Source organism: Calliopsis andreniformis, chromosome 10 (genome assembly GCF_051401765.1).
Source record: "Calliopsis andreniformis isolate RMS-2024a chromosome 10, iyCalAndr_principal, whole genome shotgun sequence".
Taxonomy (NCBI): domain Eukaryota; kingdom Metazoa; phylum Arthropoda; class Insecta; order Hymenoptera; family Andrenidae; genus Calliopsis; species Calliopsis andreniformis.
This window is the reverse complement of record NC_135071.1, coordinates 6,053,627-6,076,594: the sequence shown is the minus strand read 5'-3', so window position 1 is coordinate 6,076,594 and position 22,968 is coordinate 6,053,627. Positions and strand designations below refer to the sequence as shown.

General features: G+C 32.0%; 1 protein-coding gene across 10 annotated transcripts in view; it reads right to left on the bottom strand.

Annotated features, from left to right (window-relative positions):
* Positions 1-22,968, bottom strand: part of Tomosyn (syntaxin-binding protein tomosyn) — a 144,105-nt gene that overhangs the window by 42,155 nt on the left and 78,982 nt on the right. For 5 of the 10 annotated variants that reach the window (XR_013002763.1, XM_076386496.1, XM_076386498.1 and 2 more), the window contains 2 exons: positions 10,620-10,913; positions 3,765-4,224 (listed from right to left, as the gene is read on the bottom strand). The exons of 3 other annotated variants lie outside the window; for them this stretch is intronic. Coding sequence is in view for 6 of the 7 variants with exons in the window: in XM_076386496.1 (XP_076242611.1) it covers positions 3,765-4,224; positions 10,620-10,913 (754 nt within the window). In the remaining variant the exon portion in view is untranslated. Of the gene's footprint in view, positions 1-3,764; positions 4,225-10,619; positions 10,914-22,428; positions 22,459-22,968 lie in introns of all 10 variants that reach the window. 2 more of the 10 variants (XM_076386503.1, XM_076386499.1) reach the window with 2 other exon arrangements.

The following is a 22,968-nucleotide window of genomic DNA, read 5'->3' as shown; positions in this document are numbered from 1 at the left end:
CTAAATCTAACCCATCACTTACTTGCTAACTTTCCCTTAATAGTAATTTCTTCAGAGGAGGAGAATCTCTTTACAAGTTTAGTCCGTTTGGTTTTAGTAGCAAAGTCAGTAATAAACGTTAGGTGGCCAAAGGTGAGGACACGTGATAATCCAACTTCCGATTGAAATGAAATAATTCAGAGCGCCAGATCTTTGAATTTTTCTTAACAACTACTATCATATTACAAATAAAAAAATGGCACTTCATTTTTAAAAAAACTAACTTGATCTTCAGATCTCCCACAGTATTCCACATACAAAGAAAACATTTGTGTCAAATAATGTCACCCTTTATACCAACCAACTTTTATCTCCTTTTTTTCCCCCATAAAGTCACTGCATTCAAAAGATACTTCACTATATTTAATTAAAGCAAACACCTTGTATATCGTGTTGAAATCATAACGAATTGTAAGGGTTTGTCCTAATTGAATGCTGTAAAATATCAAAATCGTTGCGGCAGAACCGACTGATGTCAACAATCAACCATATAAATATAGTGGTACGTTAGGTCTTTTATTTGTGTGTACACATAACATACTGTCGTGTTGATTGGTCGAATGGATCATGTCGCTTTATCCATCTAACTAGGACAAAACCTAAGAAACAAATGATTGACGCTCAGCGACATATTAAGCAAGTTTAATATCAAGCTGATACTATATTTTGCATATGTATTTTTCTCTAATTTATCTCCAGATGCGAATTGCATACGTAAACCACGATACATGTATCGCCGTGTAAAGGAGTTCTAATTTTCCCCTAATGTGCGCAATGACACAAAACAAAGGTCGAGTAATAATTATTCTTAAAGATTGCAGCGGCCATGCAAAATTGCTAAAATTAATCTAGCCAATAACAAAAAAGAAAGCTTGGAGTCTAGTACCGCTATCGACTTTACCCTGTGCAAGCTTCTGTATTTCGTATCCATTCTCAGATTTATGTGAGTTAATCTAAACTTCAAATGTGTACGATCTTCCGTTGGAATTCAGTTTCCGAAGCGAAACGAAATATCCGAGAGAAAACAAGGTCTCAAAACGCACAGTGTATTTCAAAGAGTTAACGTTTCACATAAACCTTTGATTTCGACGTTCTTTGGCGGAAGCTCTGTTTGTGTATATCGTCTCCTTTACCTCTAGATTTCACATGACTCTACGAGCATCCTAGGCTTAGTTCCAAATGAGAGAAATAAAGATGAAAGCACAGTTGAATATAGCCGAGCTATCTCTATTGTTAGTCTAGGTCTCGCAAAACGCGTACAATAGAGCCCCGTTAAGTGTGCTTTAAATACACTTGCTAAAGCGTGGGAGTTGTCCATACATATTTATTTAACTTCTACGAAGGAATTTTATTTTCACATGAGATCTTTTTGATGAAAGCCACATATTTAGTCCAAACATGACATAAATCAAACCATTTGTGTAATCCTTTATGTTTAATTATACATAGTATGCAGTAGATTTATAAATATATGCAAAATTAGAGAATTTTGTAGATAAGGTTCTGAAAAAGATATAATCAAATGCGTTCTTGATGGAAATACTTCTCAGAACTTTTAAGTTAGAACATACTCTAGGGGGAATCACAATTCTTAACTGTGCAGAAATTTTCTAGCTTCATGCGTTGACTATAATTCTTTGACAGCTATGGACATTCAATATATATGTATAATACAATGCGCAGCGATCATTCAAACACGTACAATAAATTCTCAATATTTGTTCGCTAGATTTTATTCGTTCCATGTTCATTGCTCAGCCCGCCATTTGACATTTAAAAACATTAGAAAAGTGTTTAAAGCCACAATAAACAATAAAAACGTTTAATTGTTGGTTCTAGTTTTATAGAAATATTTGTATTGCGTTACTGTGATCCTTTTAACGAAAATTATGTCAAACACGATATGAGTTGGATAATTCTGAAATACCTATTTTAATACTCATTTTCACTTTCTTTTATTATCACTTTTGATAAATCAGGAAAATGGTTTGTTGTTTAAGTAACTTGCATAGCTAACGTTTATAGCACGACACAACTGATTCACATCACTAGTCGGCTCATATACATATGTATACACTAACAAATACAATATGTATGTAAGTATATAAACAATAAAGATACCTCAATTTTAGTACAATTATTCCTTTAGATGTTCGACTGGTTTACTATATTGAAAGTAAGAAGCAGAATGATACATATTTAAAACATATTTTCCGTCAAATATTACAAACTTCACGGTTTGAGTAGTAATCTCCAAATAATGAACATCGTGATGAACACGTAACGAATACGATCTGGAAAACATATAACGAAAATTTACTGTAGTCGTCGCGGTTAAGCGTTCATTAAATTATAATCTAAGCCACTGATTATATAACATTGTTCCTTCCACGATATTTGACACTATAGTAATGGTCTCATAACCAGGCTCAATACTGAAGCGTCCTTATAGCTAATTTTTCATTTTCTACAATCTATTGTTAAATTATAGTTTGAGTTTTAGCCAGAGTTTTACTATACTCTTGTCGTTAATACACTGAATAACCGAGAAGAACCTAGATATTAATTAATCGAAGTTCTACTGTATATATTTAAAAGTTAATCCTTCAACACGGACAAAATTCTGATTCCTCATTGAGGCCTCTCTGCATAGCAGCATTAGAAGAAAATTGTTAAGATGTAATTTCATTGGAGATATCAATGAAAAAGAGATTGTTATAGCTTAGAACTACAACGTTGTCTTGATTTAAGGTTGATAGTCTATTTTCGTTTTCTTGGAACTATTTTTTCAGTTTACTTAGTTCTTGCTTTCAGAAAAACAAACTCAAATTGCTAGTGCCTGAACTTATTTTAGAGTTTAGATTTGACTATTAGATTGTAGGGATTAAGAGAGCACACCAACTCCTAGATCTCTTCTTTAAACTCCTCTGGATTAAGTAAAATACCGTAGAACAATCCTCTAAATATGAATGAAGGTGTTTCATGGTTACCCATGTTTAGAAGAGTCAATCTCTTAAGCACGAGTACTCTGTCGAGTGTACATGATCTATTCAATTATGTATCATTCGACAAATATGATTTCTATGTCAACATCTACGATCACAACGCTCATCTACCCCTAGCTTTAAGATATTATTATTATTAGTATTATTAATACTAATATTATTATTATAAAAATCTAGCTTTGAGATAGAGTGTGTTTAACACACTAAAACGTGACTATACAATAAAAAATGATTTGATTTATGTCGCCATTGAATTCGTTGTAAACAAAAGAGTTTCCACAATCCAGAAATTATGAAGATGAGAAAAACTATATTTTCTAGATAAGATTGGAACTTTGCTTCGTAGTCCTGAGCCACCTAACAGTGTAAGACATTTTATATCATTTTCACTACTACTTTTCGTCTCCCTTCTTTGTGGAAGTAAAAATCGATCCTATTGTAAACTTATTCGGAAAACTCACTAAAAATGAACATGTAAGGTTTTGTTAACTATTCCTTGTTAAACTTTCATGCATTTAACGAGCCTCTACTGTATGCAAAAATCCAGTCACTGACACAGAGGCGTCCTTCGTGGTCATCGAATATCATTTCATTCTGAACCTCGTTAGTAAATACCTCACTCGCACACATACGCATGTTAAGACCTCTAACACGTACCACGTTACTAAATGCACACGGACAAAACACAAATTCTCGTCTACTCTAACTGTAAACACTTACTGAATCTTCGCATTAGATTGCCGGTGAAGGATTCGGGAGCCGTGTTTTCTTCGCACCTTAGGTCACAAATCGTCGTGTCGCTTTTCGCGAACTTTAAATTTGGCACGGACAATAAACGGCCTTCTCGTTTCGCTTGTTTCATCTTTACGATCTTCTTTAGCCGCGGCTGTTTCGATTCGCTCTCGGCTAACTGTAGATCGATGGGCCTCACGGCGTTTGATTTAGCGCTGATTTCGCTCGGCAATTGACGTGGTAATTTGCTGTTATTCCCTTCAATTATCGGACTCTTCATTTCCTGGTTATCTTGATTCTTAACGTCGAGTGTATGTTCACAATCTGGTATCGAACTTTCCAATAACGTTTCGGACTCGACACTTTCGATCGGTGACAATGAACTCGCGGGTTCGTTGACGTTACAATAAAAAACGGACGACTTTTGACCGCTACTATCTGTGCCTACCTGTTAACAATGGGGTACTTGCATATACTTTTTCATTTTAGAGCCTTTTAAATACTATTTATGTGAAAAGCTTAAATGATCAGACCCAAAGCTACGACCCGATTTGCAAACGTAAATTTGATTGAAACGCAGAAACTATTTTTCTGTATTTTACGCATATGAAGCGAGTGATGATTGAAGCGTGTTATAACGATGAAAACTGAATTCAGTAGTACTACACTTAATTGCACCAACATCATGACAGTTATTTATATACGATACTGTTTTATTAATTGTAAGTATAAGATATGAACTTATTGATCACTGAGGAGTTACACCAATATGAGTTCTGGAAGCTTGAAGATCAATGCAGACATAAACATTCAAGACCATACTAGATCTTAGCAACCAAAAGCATTAAGTACAGTGTTTTTAAAAAACATTGACGTAAATACGATCAATTGATTTCGTATATTCTCTCAATGAGAATGATACCACATACAACACAATTTAAATAACTTATTTAAGAGTCATTTAACTTTGTTAAAAATGGTACACTTTATATTATATTTATATTTTGTAACAAAGCATAAACTTTCACTCGAAAAACTCCAAATACACCTGCCACTTGATCTTGATATGCGAGACATCATATAGGGAATCCATTGGTGATATTTGTATTTTAAAAAATCCCAAAAAATCCTTAAATACTCTTCCAAGTTTATAAAATGTTATCCAGTAGTTTTAATTGCTATACTTCACTTGAATTTTTCAAAACAAGGCAGACAAAAATTCAACATTTAGCAAAAATGGTCTAGGTTGTAAACTACCCAGATTCCAGACTGAGGGTTAAATGCTCCTGACGAGTCCCGTACTAGGTGCAATTAAGTGTACCATTACAGTGTGTAATGTATCTTTAACTGACTGTGAAACCTAGGAACTAGATTCTATAATCTTGTACACGTAAAAGGGAAATTCTTGGGAGGCCCGGTCAAAGTTTTCAGCACTATTTTTTTCTTACAATTAACTCGAAGAAAAATTTAAAAATACAATAACAAATATGCATATTTCTCAATGATAAAGCAATTTTATGTTTAAATATTTATTTATTCAATGCTCTGATCTGTGAAGAAAATTTTCTTCCAGAAAATTCAGCAATATTTACAATTAAGCTTATTTAAGTTTATCTAATTTGAATATTTCAAGAACACAAATTTGCGTACTCTAACAATAAGTTATTTTAATGTCACACTGTTACAGGCCTTTGAATTTATGCAAATATTAAATGCATTACGTTATGTGGAAAATATAGTCATACTTGAAAGAATATAAATGAATTTTACAATTAATAAACATAACAGAAATAATTTCATTCTGGCAGAGATAATTTCTACTTTCTAAACAAACATAAATAAATACTAGAAGACAAAATTAGTCAATAATAGCTGTTACTCTGAATGAGGAACATATCTATGAATACATTTGAAGATTTAGAATTATGTGCAGTAAATTCTCGTTTTATATTCATGGTTAAAGACCAATTAGGAACATATATCGCAGTTTTTTTAACACTGTCGATTGGCAATCGAAAAAAGGACAGTTCTGAAAAATCGGAAGAACGAATGACGTTGAACGGTAGATGAAAACAAGTACAGCGTATAAGATAAAGTGAGAGTAAATGAGAATGTCTTTCCAGTCACGAATGCCAAGCATATAACGAGAATTTACTGGTATCGAAAGATTGTAGAAGTATAGGAATTCATTACGAAACATGAACTTTTGATAAATCGAGGGATGATGCTGACTTTTAAGAAATGGGATAATAGGAGAAAAGACATATATAATATACTCTTAATATATGTTCGCCAGATTTTACTCGTTACATGTTCGTCGCTATCCTCACCACTTGTAGGAGGTATCCTTTGAAATGTAATACCACCTGATTAGGTAGTAAAATATGTATTGTCCCAAACGATAAAATAGAAATATCATTTTAAGTTTGTTTGTCATATTTGACAATAAATATCTGTTTGTTATATTTGAAAGTAAATATTTGTTTGTCATATTTGACAGTAAATATTTGTTTGTTATATTTGGTAGTAAATATTTGTTTGTCATATTTGACAGTAAATAATTATGTTAAAATCGAATAATTTTGTATTATTTATGTAGTTACACACGTGATATGTACTGAGTTTTTCACGTCATACCTGTATGTATGGATTGTTTAGTCAAATGAATTAATTGTGCAATTAGAGAGTCATCTGCTTAAACAACAAATCATTTTCGTAATTTATTAGAAACGATAATGAAAAGAAGTGGAAGCTACTAATATTAAAATAAACACTTTAAAATTATCTAAATCACGTTTCGTTTTATTTTCGTTAGAAAAATCATAATAATGTGATTAAATAATAAAAACACGTTTAAATGGTTCCGAGAGATACTTCCCGCAAGTGTTGGGAATGGCGATGAATATATTACAAATAAAATCTCGTAAAAATATAATAAGAATTAACTATATAAAATGCAAAAATTCAAGTATTGATGTACATGGTGTAATGAAATTATTGTGTGTGTGTCTCAATCCTCAGAACGAGATTCCATAACACCTCTGGATCACTGAAAATCTACTAACATAGGCTTGACCAGAAATAATAGACATAACACGAAATGGGATGATCTCTCTGGTCGGTTGGCAACGTGTTAATGAAAGTTTCCGCGAAACTTTTACAGAAACGTTTTTTAACAGATTTTCACCGATCCATAAGTATAGAATCAAGCTGTGATGGCCATGACATATATAGATATAGGTGATTTCCTTACACACTGTATAATATAAATAGTGGCATTTAGCTATCCTTTAGTTAGTGTTATTCAGCGATAATGACAAATACATGTAGTTTTATGATAGACAGAAGCATCAAAAAGAAATTCGCAATATCTGATACAATTTTATAATAGCACGCTAAATTTTTTTTAATACTTAATCTGTATTCAGGTTAAAGAACCATTGTAATTCTACGAATTTATGTTAAGTACAAATATTTAACCCATATTTATTTCTTCTCGACAACCTCTGACAAGAATGAAAGTATTGTCGTTATGATATAATGTAAGTAATGAAAGCGTACGACACTACGGAAAATTTTTATATGTTTCAAAATATAAAAATAAAGGAACACTTCAAGCGATCTATAGTTAATAATATGCTTTTGACCTGTACCTTTATGAGTGGTTAGTACACTATGTCCACGTATGTAGTTTTAAAACAATAAATGATGAAAAAATTCATAAATAATTCATAAACAATTCACAAACAATTCACGAAACAATTCATCGTTGTTTACTAGTGTAGATTGAATGCAATTACTAACATGACTTGACGAATTAATTGTAAACATACAGTGAATCTTATTAATATTCAGACACTATAGTTTTTTTCCATTATTGCTCTGACAATCTGACTATAATGAAGTTAATACATTTTTTGTATTTTGCTATATTAAAGCATGTATTTTAATTAACAAAAATGTAAATTTTATTTGTTTCAAATAGATAATTTGTGGTTCAACAAACAAAATATTGGAAAATTTATTACTGTTACATTGCAAAAATATTTGAATACTTAACACATATATTTCCATGTTTCTTGATTTAAGATTTAAGAAATATAATATTAGGCGAAAATACAGCATGTCTTGGAATATCATATTATTGTTCGAAAGTTATGATCCTCCTGATGTTTTAAATATGAAATGGAAAAGCAAGAATACTTCATTTGGTGTGCCACAGTTAATCATTTATCATCATGAAAAAGGAAAACCTTATCGAGAAATAAATAATCTTTAAATTTAAAAAAAAGTACTGGGGCAGATATTATTGGATCGCGCCAATTCCTCAAAAGGAATGGCCAAAAATATTTGACGACGGAGATATATCTCCATATACAGGGTGTAACAAAAATGTCGCAGTTCCTTAAAAGGGGTGATTCAGGGGGTGATTTGAAACAACTTTTTCCTTAGCGAAAATGTAAGATGAGGCTTCGTTAACGAGTTATTAATGAAAAACACCGGCCAATGAGAGCGCGAGTTTGCCGCCCGAGCGACCGCGGTAGCGTTGGGTACGTGCTGGGCGCTACGGTTGTACTCCGAACAAGAAAGTCGACATGCGTCGAAGGAAAAGCATTAGTGTGAAAATATTTGCATAACGTATAAACGAAAAAGCAATGCAACAAAAGAAATGAACGGAGAATTGGAGAATTAACGTTGAAGATAGAAACGTTGAAAGTAGTCTGCGTTAGATTTAAAAAATAATAATCATTAATGAATTAAATGCAATTCATCTGTAGTTTGTAAATCTGTGTCACTGGGTCACTGTACCGATACTGGTCATCGACCTCTGGAGTAGTTTATGGCAGGGTAGAATTTTTCCAAAGAAGCTCCTTGTACCCCCCACGTAGTTTAAGCACCTCAGACCTTCTTTGTTCGGACACTCCGAGATCATGTCTCCTTCGAAACCAAAGCAATAAAGCCATAAATTACCTAAACGCGTGCCCTAACATAAACCATTTCGACGGTCGATGACCAGGATCGGTACAGTGACCCAGTGACACAGGTTTACAAACTACAGGTGAAGTTTGTTCTCTTCTTCCTTTATTTTTCGTTGTATTGCTTTTTCGTTTATACGTTATGCGAATAAGAGATTTACATATTCGTATTTTTACGTTTCACGTAGTTTTCCTCGATTTTAAGTAATTATTCACTTCAAGTGATAAACAAAAAAAGGACTCGGTGTTATTTATTATGTCGCTTTCAGTTTTCATACTAATGCTATTTTCTTCGATGTATGACGACTTTCTTGTTCGGAGTACAACTGTAGCATCTAGCGCGCGTACCCAACGCTACCGCGGTCGCTCGGGCGGCAAACTCGCGCTCTCATTGGCCGGTGTTTTTCGTTAATAACTCGTTAACGAAGCCTCATCTTACATTTTCGCTAAGGAAAAAGTTGTTTCAAATCACCCCCTAAATCACCCCTTTTAAGGAACTGCGACATTTTTGTTACACCCTGTATATAACATTGTGAGGAAAATACAAAAGGATCCTTGTTTACGTACTTCTAACTGAAGTTCGAGATTAATTGAGGAGACAAAATGGATAAAACATAGTATGGCGCAAGTGGAATGCAGAGTTTAATTTTAGAAGTTTAAATCCAACGTTAAAACACGGTGGTGAAAATATTATAGTTTGAGGAAGCATATCATTGAAAGAAGTTAGAGAATTGATTTGTATAGATAGATTTTCGGATTAAAAAAGGTATATATCTAGATATTTTAAAACAAAATCTAAAAAAAGTATAAATGCAGTGGACATTAAAATTTTTTAAAATTATCGAGGTAATAGTCGAAAACATAAAACCAGGATAGTTTAAGAATACCTACTGTATGACTACTACATGTGTATTATACTATGTATGATTACATATCCCTAATATTATACCCACAAACACAATTGCAGGATTTAAAGTCCATTGAAGATTTATGGACTTCCATCCAGCGAATCGAAGAATGGAAATGTATCACGCTAAATTATTTATACATAATTATTAACATTAACAGGTTAATAACTGACATGCATTTTTTACGTATGACCATTGTAGTTAATCCGAATTAAGTTTAATAATATTACGTTAAACCAAATATTTTTGTAATATAATAATAATACACTGTGCAATATATTATTTATCATACGACAAATTAAATAGTTTAAATAAAAAGTATGTTAACTTTTGGTCAGTTTATCAGAACAATAGTGGATAAAGAGCTATAGTGTCCAAATATTAATAAGAGTCACTGTAATTGTTTCATACAACAGACACAAAAATAAGGAAATAAAACTAATCTAATAATCACAGCTCTTGAGCGAAAGCACATTATTTTGCCACTTCAAATATACATTTCATGAGAATGGTAAACTGAAATAATCGACATATGTATGACGATATGAGTGAAATATCCTCTTGCAAACATATAAAGTTTAAAAAAAATCTTACTATAAAAAATAATGTTTTTGTGGTCATGCTACTGAAATATACTACTTAAATTTGTATTTAATATACATCTTTAGATCCCTTAAGTACTGTATATAGGTACGTATACAAAATAATTAGTTAGGTATAATATAGAATAAAATAATAGTTAAAAATAATATTTACAACAAAAGGTCAAAGAAATCAACAACTAAAATTATTTATCTAATGCATCCACAAAACTCTTGTTAAACATATGCAGAATATGTTAAGTTATCGATACAATTAGAATGTATATTTCAGGTGGTAAAGTTGTATATATCACCCCACAAGGTAAAATCTCTAAAAATAATAAAATATTTTATGGATATTAAGAAGCATACAAGTACCCCATTTTGAGACGTCACCAAAGTTGGCGTAAAAGTACTCTTTATTTTCAGATCAACCTTGCTGAGTTGTCTCTTCAAGCTAAATCCTTTCCATCCATGGTTCTTAGCGCAATCTTCTTCGCTTACTAAATTTCCAGTCCTATTGGCTTCGCTTACAGACTCCTCAGTTGTTCCTTTCTCAATACTGCTTCCACTTTGGAGCTCGCCACGAAGTGGAGATTGTTGCGTATGCTGAGCATTATTGGCTATCAATGCTAATAAGGCTTCGGATGCCATGGTAGAGTCTCGATGAGTCTGATGAATTTAACATTTTGGATATGGCATAATAAATCAATGCATACAAAACAGCAAAAGATTTAATTATAATTCTAAAAGCGAATCATTTCACAACTTATGTGCGTATACTATATAGTATACAATTGTTAGTATACAGTATATATTGCAAAATTGTTGTGTCGTTAGTATATTTCACAAGTTTTTAATATAATCTTAGATGTAAGTATATGCATTGTAAGGCTAGAGAATATAATACAAAAAGCAGGATTAGTTTAATTCATTGTTAGTTGTAAGAGGTAGTTAGGGGGCACCCCGGTTGTATGTTCAGGAAATTGAGGAGAATTAAAATTCGATCGTTGTTTGGTTTCTTTAATAGATCAACTGAATTTAAGTGCTCTTAGCACTTATTGTTAGTGAAGTTAGTAATAGATAAATATGTACTTAGGTACTATAGCTATAAAAAAACTCAATTTAGAATACTGACCGATTCTTTTTCTCCTACAGTACATTACATTATGTTGAATACAATACGGTGCAATCATATAAGTGTGTTCGCCGAAATCATAAACAGTCGATTATTTCCTAATCTATTGAAGATAGGAAAAAAATCTTTCCATGAAATTGAATGGTAAAAGAGGGCAGATTTATTGGTTGCAACAATTTTTTCTTAACATTATTGTTTACGGAGATATGGAGGTCAAGTTCGGTTTTTTAAATGAGATTATATATTTTTTATTTGATCAATTGATAATGCGTTCTAAGGTGAATTCCCTAACCATTAATGATCTTTTTTCAAATAGTTTTTAAGATACTGCGCTTAAAAGACACTTCGTATCGATTTCAAGAGGCAATGTTTAACACGTGACACTTGAGGTGCGGTCGCGAGAGTTAAGATCACCTCCGGTGCTTTCTAGTCTGGGCAGATTTTCTTTTACTGAAAATCAGTAAACTTTTAAGCGCAGTATCTTAAAAACTATTTCAAAAAAGATATATGTATACATTAATGGTTACGGAATTTGTATTAAAATGCACTATCAACTGATCAAATAAAAAATATATAATCTCATTTAAAAAACCAATAAATCTGCCCCCTTTTACCATTCAATTTCACGTAAAGATTTTTTTCCTATCTTCAATAAATTAGGAAATAATTGACTGTTTACGATTTCGACGGACACGCTGTATGTAAATATAAACCTAAGGATGTGTTCATAAAAAGTGTTGAAAGAATAATCAAACAGAGAGATATCGCAAACATATGGTCACTTGTCACTTCCCAAAAAAGTGTAGGTATGTTTGAACACGAAGAGTGTAGGTAAGGGAAGCTGCATTTGAATAGTTTGTAACACCTAGATCAATTATGTGTCTTAACCCAAATGAAAGATATACCTAAGATGCTCATAGAAATATCTTAATATATCTAATGTCTCTTGCTATAGTATGGAACAGTCCATTAAACCCCCCAAATTCCCCGATTACCTCAATGCTATGGAAATCCTCCAAAACTTCAAGAGAGTAATTTAATGTAAATTTGATCATTTTTATGTCTTGATATCAAAAGAATTTCGATGATACTGAAAATCATATAGTCCACATGAAAATAGTGGGATTTAGTTCCCGTTTAATAATTAAAAATTGTTTATACAATAACAGATCTCAAAGTTTAGAGTTCCTGTTTTCTTTCAGTTTTTAAACAAAAATTGTTTTCTTCATAAATGAGTATTTGTTTTTAAAATCTAAAACTATTGGAAATACAAAATTTATGTTCTTCTTATTTTGATTAAGAAGACTGGATCTCTTTCAATAAGTTATTTTTGTTTTGCAACTTTGTCAATTTTTCATATTGCTAAAAATTTAAAGAACTCACATTTTTATTCTCAGGTATCTTCCCTTTCTATTATGTTGTTTTACTTCACAGATGCTTATAAAATATAATTATCATGGAATCATTTCAAAAGTTCCATTTGAAAATATATTAATTTAATAAGCGATTGCAAAAACATGCAATTATGTATTTACATCAAATTGGTGCACGAGATTAATAATATTTCTCTTATAAACAAATTTTGTGATATATAAGAATAATTTATCCAAATAGATCTATTCTTCTTCATTAAAATATAAAATAATCAAATTTCTTATCTTTAATAACTTCAAAAATAATGGTTCCCCTTCGAAGGTGCACTTGCTAAAAATCAGCAGAAGGTTTCAATTTTGAGAACTCGTATTTCTTAAAGAATTTGAAAATAAGAAATATGACCCCCCCCCCCCCCCCCCCCCCCCCCGCCCGTTTCATATACACTATACTTTGTTTTAATAACTACCATTAAAATTTTTTACTAATGTTAAAATATCAAAATTATTAAACTGACGATACTCACCAAATGATAATAGAATTGCATTATTTAAATAAAATTAATTTCTATTTTAGCTATTAAATAGCCCATATTGTTGTTCAATAATGATTACTGTTGTAGCGTGTGAACAATAAACGTTTTAAAGCTTTTATTTTATCTTATCGGGAGATTTTTAAACTTCTTAGTTACTCTTCACCATTAGCCTACTTCATTATTTTATTCATCGATATAAGTAATTATATGTAGGTATAAACCACTTTTGTGTGTACATTAAAATTAAAACTATATAACGTAAAGAATTTAAGATTTCAACAATATATTTCACACATTTGAAGCTTTACTTCCCCATAAACTTCTACCACCATAAAATATGCTGTGCAGAGTATCTACAGATTTCCTGATTTTAATTCACCGCCAGTATTTAAACAATAAACGTGAATACATGTAACTCTGAAAAAAATACACAAAATCACATTTTTGATCAGCAGTTCATCTATATCCGAAAGTATTAAACTCCAATCATGCAAATACAGACATGTAAGAACACTGTATTTATATTTTGTGTAGATTGTTTGTCCAATCAAGTATAATGAGACTGTTGATGAACAAAAATTTGAGAATAATTTCCTTTGACATTAAAAGACCTAGATTTGTTTGCAGAAGGCTTCTACGAAATGCTTCAATGAATACAGTAGAACATCAAAACTGATAAATGTTTTGAAGCTGTTACTAGCGCAAGACAATATATACATAATATACTATTTTTCACTGTAAAATAAACCTAGCATCTTCGATTTAATCGGCGAAAACTTCAAATTACAGGATTATAAACTAACGTACTGGGACATTCCAAAAAGTTTTAAACATACTAAAAATACAGCTTTACGTTTGACAAAAAACACAAATTCAGAATCCTATAGTATGACTAGCATAATTACTTTGCCAATCAAGTTTATATATAAGTGGAATCACCTGCTGAAAATGTCATGACGTGATTAAGGTTGGCACTTACTGATGTGATATACATAAGTAGCTGAAACATTTCAGAAATCATCGTTACAAAAGTACATTTGTTTATAACGACAAAGTTATCACATATGAAGTATACTGTAACATCATACATATAATTTATATCGCACGTTCATTTATTTTTACCATAAAATGGGAAATTCCAATCATTTTTTTCATAGAAAATATACACTGTCTAAACTAATCGTACAATCTAAATATGGTCCCAATTTTCTAAAAATTAATAAAACTATAGAAAATATTACCCATATTGCAATTAATTAATGTGTACATATATTATATGAAGCAATAAATTGTTCTATCTGCAAATTAATAATATGTATATGTTTGCAGCATCAAAATGATCAGATATACAGGGTGTGTCATGTAATCATTACCACGAAAAATGGATTTCAAACAAATGTTAGTCAGTTTTCAACAAGTTACAAAATTTCCAAGAAATGTTTTTTTCAATAAAAAATTAAGATCACCTTATATTTATTAAATGGCTCAACGTACTGTTTATTTTTTATTGTTGTAACTAATGTCGAAATAACTTCAATAATCTCAGATTCTATGACCTTGGAATAACCTTGGAATTCAGAAATGTGGGGAAAATCAACGGAAACGTTATGCATACTACCATACGTATATTACAAAAGGAACATCAATAGCGTAGAAAACTAGCGATAAAACTGTCTTGTGCAGTGTAGCGGCATATTTATACACATGTTCAATTACGATAAGTGTTTAACTTGCAGAAAGATCTTTCATAATTCGGGATTAATTTCGATTGCATCGAGCAGATATGCTACAGAATTTAGGCGTTTTCCATCCGAATTTCTGTTCTGCTTATTTTGTAAAATGGTAACCAATCTTCTTTCAAATCCTATTAATAAAAAGTTCAAACAATTCAATATCGGTACCAATAGCACAAATAGAAGTACATGTACGTTATATCGTATGGGATTACTTATTGTTAGATCGTTTTTATATGCTATTTATGCTCTTTTTGCAATATTCTTGCTGAAGGCCACCATTTTTAACATGTAATTTGATCTAAATAAATTAGTTTTTCACGGTAATGTTTTTGTTAATTAACCCCATATTTCTACATTCAAGATCATGTCAAGGTCATAATCAACTCCAGGAAGTCTTTAAATTCTTTTAAACATTAACCAACAACGCTACTAAGTGAAAAATATATTATGCCATTTAATGAAGCTAAACTGACTATTACAATAAACATTTTTCGAAACTTTAAATATTGCAATTTGGAGCTGATTGAAAACTAACTAATTTTTGTTCGAAACAGTTCCTTGTCCAATTATATTATCAAAAATATTTGAAAAATCATGTTAACAGTTACGTAGCACTTCCTGTATACAAGATTATTTATGACACCTAGTACAAATGGAAGGATGACAATTCTACGTACAAAATACGGAATTGAAGATATAAAATAAGATTTTGTAATTTCGACTTCCTTTTTTAAGAAAACTGACTTTAAGCTAGGTACACGTGCAAGAAAATATAATAAATTCTCGTTATATGTTCGCTAGATTCTATTCGTTACATGTCCTGTTACGAGACGGGACGCGAGCAGCGCAAGAGGTCGGTGGGGATAAATATATTTCCAAAGAATATAGTAATTGAGGTGTTGGTTAGTACATGGACAAAACTGATGCAAGATCAGTGAGCCGTTGGGATTACTGTAGACGAAGACGAATCTGATGTAAAATCAGGGAGCCTCTAAGGATGGATATGCTTGCGGACAAAAAGAACTGATCTGTGATCTATGGGCCGCGGGAGAGTGAGTTTTGTGAATGCATCTGATGCGAAATCAGGGAATCACTAGGATAAATTCACAAACTAACTCAAAATAAACTGAAGTGGTGCTGTTAAGGAGGTTGGCGAATTCAAAACAAACCAACCTGATGCAAAATCAGGGTACTGTAAGGACGTTGGATAATGTACAGACGAACCTAGTGTTACAAGTAGGTGTAGAATGCAGACGAATCTAATGTGAAATCAGGTAGCTGCTGGATAGATTAGCTTTTGTTGACGAACTTGAATAGATTGAGAAGTCCTTAGGTTGGACATAGTTATCTTTGGAAGTAAGGGCGTGCGGTCGAATCTGATGTGGAATCAGAGAGCCACGAGAAATGTTAATAAACCTCGTAACTTGTTAATTAGTAATTGATACAACTCAAGCGGCTAAGCTATATCGTGGGGAATCTATCAACTTCGAATGGGATCGCTTAAGGTAATTATGGGTTTGAAAACAATGTAATCAAATTGCAAGAAATACTTTAGTATGTACTAAAATCAGTCTTTATATACAAGTATACGGTCTTGTCTAGTTTAGTGTTGTCGCGTAAAGTGTGTGATTCTAATACTCGGCGTTAATACATTGGTAATGCGGGGATTTATAGAATGATCGTAAAGATTGCCAAGTAGAGTTTAGGCCGAATCGCTGATTCTATGAGGTTAAACTGTAGACTCAAAAGGAAACTTTAATCCGATCTAACTGACTAGCAATCAACTCTGATAAACTTGACTATCAACGTAACAATACTATTTTGATTCCGCTAGGGCTAACCTGTCGGAGTTTGTATAGACCGAAAACTGATTGGAGATTCGTTAGAAATTTACATATAAGGAAATTTTTTGCGGTTGGTACAACGTCATGGTTTCTATGCAGCTGCTCAGATAAACTAAGATAAACGAAAAAAACAAGAATGCTAGAGGGCTTTTCCTTTTAGCTAGTTACTCCGCGTGGTAAGGATAACAATGAACATGTAACGAATAAAATCTAACGAACATATAATAAGAATGTATTGTAACTTTGTATATGTACACATATAGATTTAGACATTTGAGTATAAAAAGTAATTTTAATCAAAATGTAAACGTACACCAGACATGGTCAGCAGAAAGGCTTTAAAGAATCTCGTAGCAGTTTTCTATGAAAATGGAAACTTTTCCATTAAATGCTCTGTATAAAACTTTCTAAGTGAATTCATTAAGCTTATACCTGCTTTAATGAAGTACATACTTCATAAAGTAACAAGAACTTTTGAATGCAAAATTCAAATCTTCTGAATTGAAATTTGAGTCTTGGAAGTAACTTAGATTTTTGGTTTTTGATTTCGATCCCTGATTAATATACAAAAATGTTCTGTTTCGCTATTTTCTAGCTGTTCCCCACTTCCCCATGGAATTTTATGGAAAGCTACTTTACCCTGAGAATACCGTCGGATATAAATAGTTAAGCATGCCTGGTTTGGGATAAGCAAGCTTTGCCTTAACAGTTCTCATACCTGTCAAGTATTTAAAATTATACTTCAAGGCATAACACTTAATCCTCCATCAGAACAGACACTTTTTTACACTCCAAAAGCAAACTGAGTCGTTTTTCTTAAAGTCTAATTCTTTTGAAAATTCGAAGCTTTTGTAAAATCTAAAAAGATTTTTAAATGCTTTTCACAAGTCTCTATTCTATTGTACAGCAACGACAAGAGCTCAGTCGCACAAACGTTGAAACTACAGACGTTACGACAAACGTCATGACTATAGTCACACAAAAGTTTATTTTGTCGTCTATAAATTTTGAAAAGTTTTTTGCGTTAGTAGACAATAAGTATTTGCAGATAGATGATACAATAGCAACCATTTAAAAATGAATAAGATTTACTAGAGCAGAAATCGAACAAAACTGTAAACTTTTATAAGTAAAACTTATTTATTAAACTTTTAACTTTCAAATTGTATCTTTTCTGTTATATGTTAACTTTATGTTATAACACTTTAATTCTTTTGCAAAAATTCAGTTTTAACAGTTATTTTGTATTCAATTAATAAAAGTTCTTGTCGCAATAGGAGATTCTTATGAGATTCATGTATACTATATGCGATACGGGACATTTTTGTGTAACACAAGGGAAAGCAGTTCCGGACTGAAGTGCGAAACGGATCGTTGTTGGCGAGTGCTGTGCCGAGCGTCAGTTGTTACAGTCAGAAACGAAACAAACCTTACTGCGTCTTTCACCGTTACGTTTAATAAATGTATCTTTATTTCCTTGATATCTTTCTAATTTGGCCACTTCACCTCTGGACAGAACAAATAAACAACAGTTCTGAAAGATTATATATTGTTTACCAAATACTTTAAGGTAAATAAAGGTAAGTAATATTTTCAATTTTAATTATTGCTTGTTAGCGTTTGTGAGTTGTGTGTAGCTTTCTTAGATCTTTTGGATAATTTTTTGTTTCTTTTTTATATATATGTTTCTTATCTTATCTTTCTTATCTAGGGAGCTATTTTTCTGAAGTTTCTCATTGCGATAGGCAAAGATCAAGTGACACGGTAGTGCCGCAACGCGTAGTATATGCGCAATGTAGCCGGCACTTCCGTGTACGTTGTTTGGATTTTTGCGTATGAAAAACTTTAATCATGTATATCATTGGATCCGTAGCTCAGATCTAAAATTCAATGGTATTATCTTAATATAGTGTTCGTACGATCTTTCTATTGAGCCTAGTCTCATCAAAATCGGTGCATCTGTTGCTGAGATCTCGTGACGCAATCCGGAACAGTAACACTTTCAACATTTTGTTATAGCTCGTGCTAGTTACACATGCATTCAATTGCACAACCGCGTTTGGTCAATGACTTCGAGCTGAATTAGCGAATCCCAGGAGAGTCAACAAAACGTGACGACCCCGCCACCCGTTTTACCTGCCAAAAGGTCGCTGATCGCCGAAATGACTAATGAGTGCAGCGCACTTAGGCGTAGTCCGTTCTGAGATACAGATCGCGACAATGCTAGAGCTAAACAATGCTTGAATAAAAAGTAGTAAAGTTCACGGTGAGTTCCAACTCATTAATTTGGCTAAGGACCCAAAATCCTATCTCCTTCACACCTAATGATGATCAGAGGTAGAACACGCTAGCTCTCGCAAGCAGACAAAAGAATGACAACAATTTTATTTTCATGATTTTCTTCTCCTAGGACGTCTGCATGTCCGGATGTTCGTCGCGTAAAGGCATAGGTATTATACGAGTGGTATCTAACACAGCAGATTACCAGTACTCGATGCTTCATTCTTCAAAAAACCAAGATTTTATCAATATTTGATCTATACTGACAATATTAATTATCCTGTGCGGACCTCGGTAAAGAATAAGAATCGTTCTCCTTCCTACTTGTGTACAGACTTAAAGAGAATAATAATATTAAACAAATTATGTATTACTTTTATGGCAATAATAATTACTTTTCCATTGTAAACCAGTCGTATACTTTCAATGTTTTAGCATATGTATTACTTTAACACAAATCAATGCTTAATCCATTTACATATATGAAAAAGAAAAGTGTACTTATTTTGCTGCCATTTACGAAATTAATAAGTTATTGATTACTGCGTACTTTGCAACTCTTCAATTCCTGTTCTTTTAATGACTAGCAACATTGGAACTTCATATAGCAAATTAAATTATTTCTTAAATCAGTTGCTTTAACTCAGAAAGATGCGTAGCATTTCTTCTTTAAGCTAAAATCAGCTTGACTAACAATAATCAAACCTTTATTCAATGTCACAGAAAGACCTGAAGTCCCCCCCAAAAACCTTAAAAGTTAAACGGTTAAACATTTTACAACCAGGGCAAGAGCAGCTATGGGGATAATTTGGAAGTCTCTAATCGTATCAAGAACAAACAAATAGGACACTGCAAAAAAGCTGTTTGATGCAACAGTTAGAGCCACACTTCTATACAGTGCAAGAATATGGGGCCTACGCCATACAGCCAAACTGGAGAGAATACAAACGGGTTTCTTAAAACAATTGCTTTTTCTCCCAAGGAATACCCTAGGCTATATGATTAGGACAAAAATAGGAGCGATGCACTTGGAATATGGACAATAGTGTCCTATTGTCTACTGGACAATAATATCAAATATGAGAGAATGTAGATATCCTAAGAAGTGCATGGAAATCTTACGTGCATTAGATGGAGAGACACCGGACCCGAGAAGGAACTGGTATACACAATTTAAGAACAGCCTTAATAAGTATGGGTACGAGGATTAGTAAAGAAATGGGAAATATCATAGAAAGGGCAAAAACGGAAATGCTAGAAAGACTCTTCATCGAAGATAGAAATAGAATATTGAGATCTATGTATAGAGAGGTATACCAGTATGTTCAGAATATGACAGCAATGAGAAGACCCAAATATTTAGATTTAAATATGCCCCTAGCAATTAAAAGAATATTTGCACAATTTAGGCTTGCAGGAAGGTAGAAATGAATAATACGAATTAGAAATGAAATCCGAAGTGTTTATAGGAAATGGATCACAGGTTTTTAAAGCTTTATGAAGATTAAACCGTAAGAAATACAACAAAATGTATTAAGACGTTTTTGCTGTATTTCTTTCCTTCAATTTGTTTGTAAAATTGCAGAATTCTCTAATTGTTAATTTAATGTAATAGAAAGGTTATCTTAAAGGTACTATTACTGTAAAACGAAAGCCGATCGTTCACTATATCGTAGGGCATTTTGAATATATACCAGCGCTTAAAATATTGAAGGCTATATTTTGTTATACACTGTATATTGACGCTTGTGTGACTGAGCTCTAAGTCGATTATTTTAAACTTTTTCCAATAAAAATAAAGAATTCCGGAAAATACTCATGTGCAGAATTTCGTGTATGTAGACGAAATTATTCATGGAGGGTTAAAAAACTATTCCTGCACAGAAATATAACAAAACTGTTCCTTTTTCGTCTTTAATTGTCCTTAGAAACCATAAGATACTTCTTCAAATGAAATATTGCACGTATATGTAAATATTCTTCCGTTACCTCAAAGAAAGACCTATATCTAATGTGAACCCAAGATTTAATCACTATATTAAAAGAACTTACTATGAATGTTCTAGCTTCTTCATAGCATAGTTATTGAACATTGTTACATATATTGAATTCTGTTCGTAAGAATGTGAAATAATGACCTACGTAAGCACCAATTGTGCAAGCTTTATCAAATCCTATTGACAGGCCTGTAAGTGAAATCTTTGAGACACATTTACTAGAAGTATTTTAGATACTCTTGATACACACGACATTATACAATATTCAAAGCCTGTAGACTTTCAGCAAATATGTATAAATATATGTGCTACCATCTTCAGACCCCCACCCCCAAATTGGCCAGTTTTTCCAGAATCATTAGTCCAAACGATCCAACCTGGTGCATATTACATGTAGGTGATCTTACTTGGCTGTTAACACTAGGCGTTACTAGATTACTTATAATGATTGGTTACATTAACCAATGATTTCTTAAAGATATATTATCAACTAACGTGTGATTGACTCTAGCTTCACAAAATTGTTAGACTTGTTCCACTACTTATACCTTGAATAATTTATAATTGACATTTGTGCGAGAATAAAATATTCCATTTTACGTGGAGACATTTCTAATGCGATTTTTGTTAATGTACCATACGAAAGCAATTTTAATTACAACTTTATATACATGGTATTATTCATATTGCCATTGTTTTTTTCATGCATTTGTTTTGTTTTTCTGTAGAAACGCTGGAATATGCAGAGTGTTTGATAAAAGCTATCAAAAATTTTAAGGGGTATTTTCCTTTTATTTTAAGGGGTGCTCCCCTCCCTTCCCATTTTGAGATATATACAGAACTACCTCTTAAAATCTATGATATCTATTATCTAATAACCTGCATAATACAATCGGTTTGTATTTTACCTATTTTCACGTTTGATATCATTAAAAATTTGTTAGTTACATGAATATTACATGCATATATTCTATCAAACGTTTATGTGAAAGTCTGCGTATATGTAAACCACATTGAATCATCAAACGATACAGCATTGTAATGTTAGTTATTGTTTAACATGTCGAACTACGTTCTAATCATGTTGTTTTTCGTTTCTACATGTTGGACACTGACCATATCTCTAAGTATGTAAGTAATAAAAAGCTAATAGTTAAACTGCAATATCATCTACTATCACTATCTACTTTTGCTGAGTCTTTTGGTTTTTAATAAATTAATGTCACATATCATAAAACAAGAAAAACTAGCTGTCTCTTTAACAGAAAAGAAGGTATTGCTCTTACTTGTTTCAATGTGGGAAGACACGCAGTTAGCTAAACATTAAATGCATAATAAAAATGAATATGATAAAGAAACACCATTTCTCTTTTAATAAACAATTAAAAGTGGTTTTGCTAATTCTAGAAATAGAATAGATATATTTGTAACGCTTAACTTATATTCAGCAGACCTGATATTAAAAAACTTAGTTAAATTTATTATTAAGTAAGCTTTAAGTCTCGGCACATGGAAAATGACAAGTTTGACCACTAGTTGCCGATAACATTCTCGTTTGCTATTTAATTTGCTAATTTTTAATTGAACTTCACATAGCACCTTTCTTTATAAATTTTTAGCTTCTATTCCAAGCAGAAAATACATGCCTTCTTTATGCCACAATCAAAAGAAACTTAAATTTCAACTGGTCGAAAAAAATAAATATTTCTAGTGATGTAATTAGTTTGTAAAATTTCTTAGTTGATTAAAATTGTGAGTTAATAGAGTTGGAGTTTGAGATTCTATTGTTAAAAGCTACTATAAAATATTTGAAATTGAAACAAAAT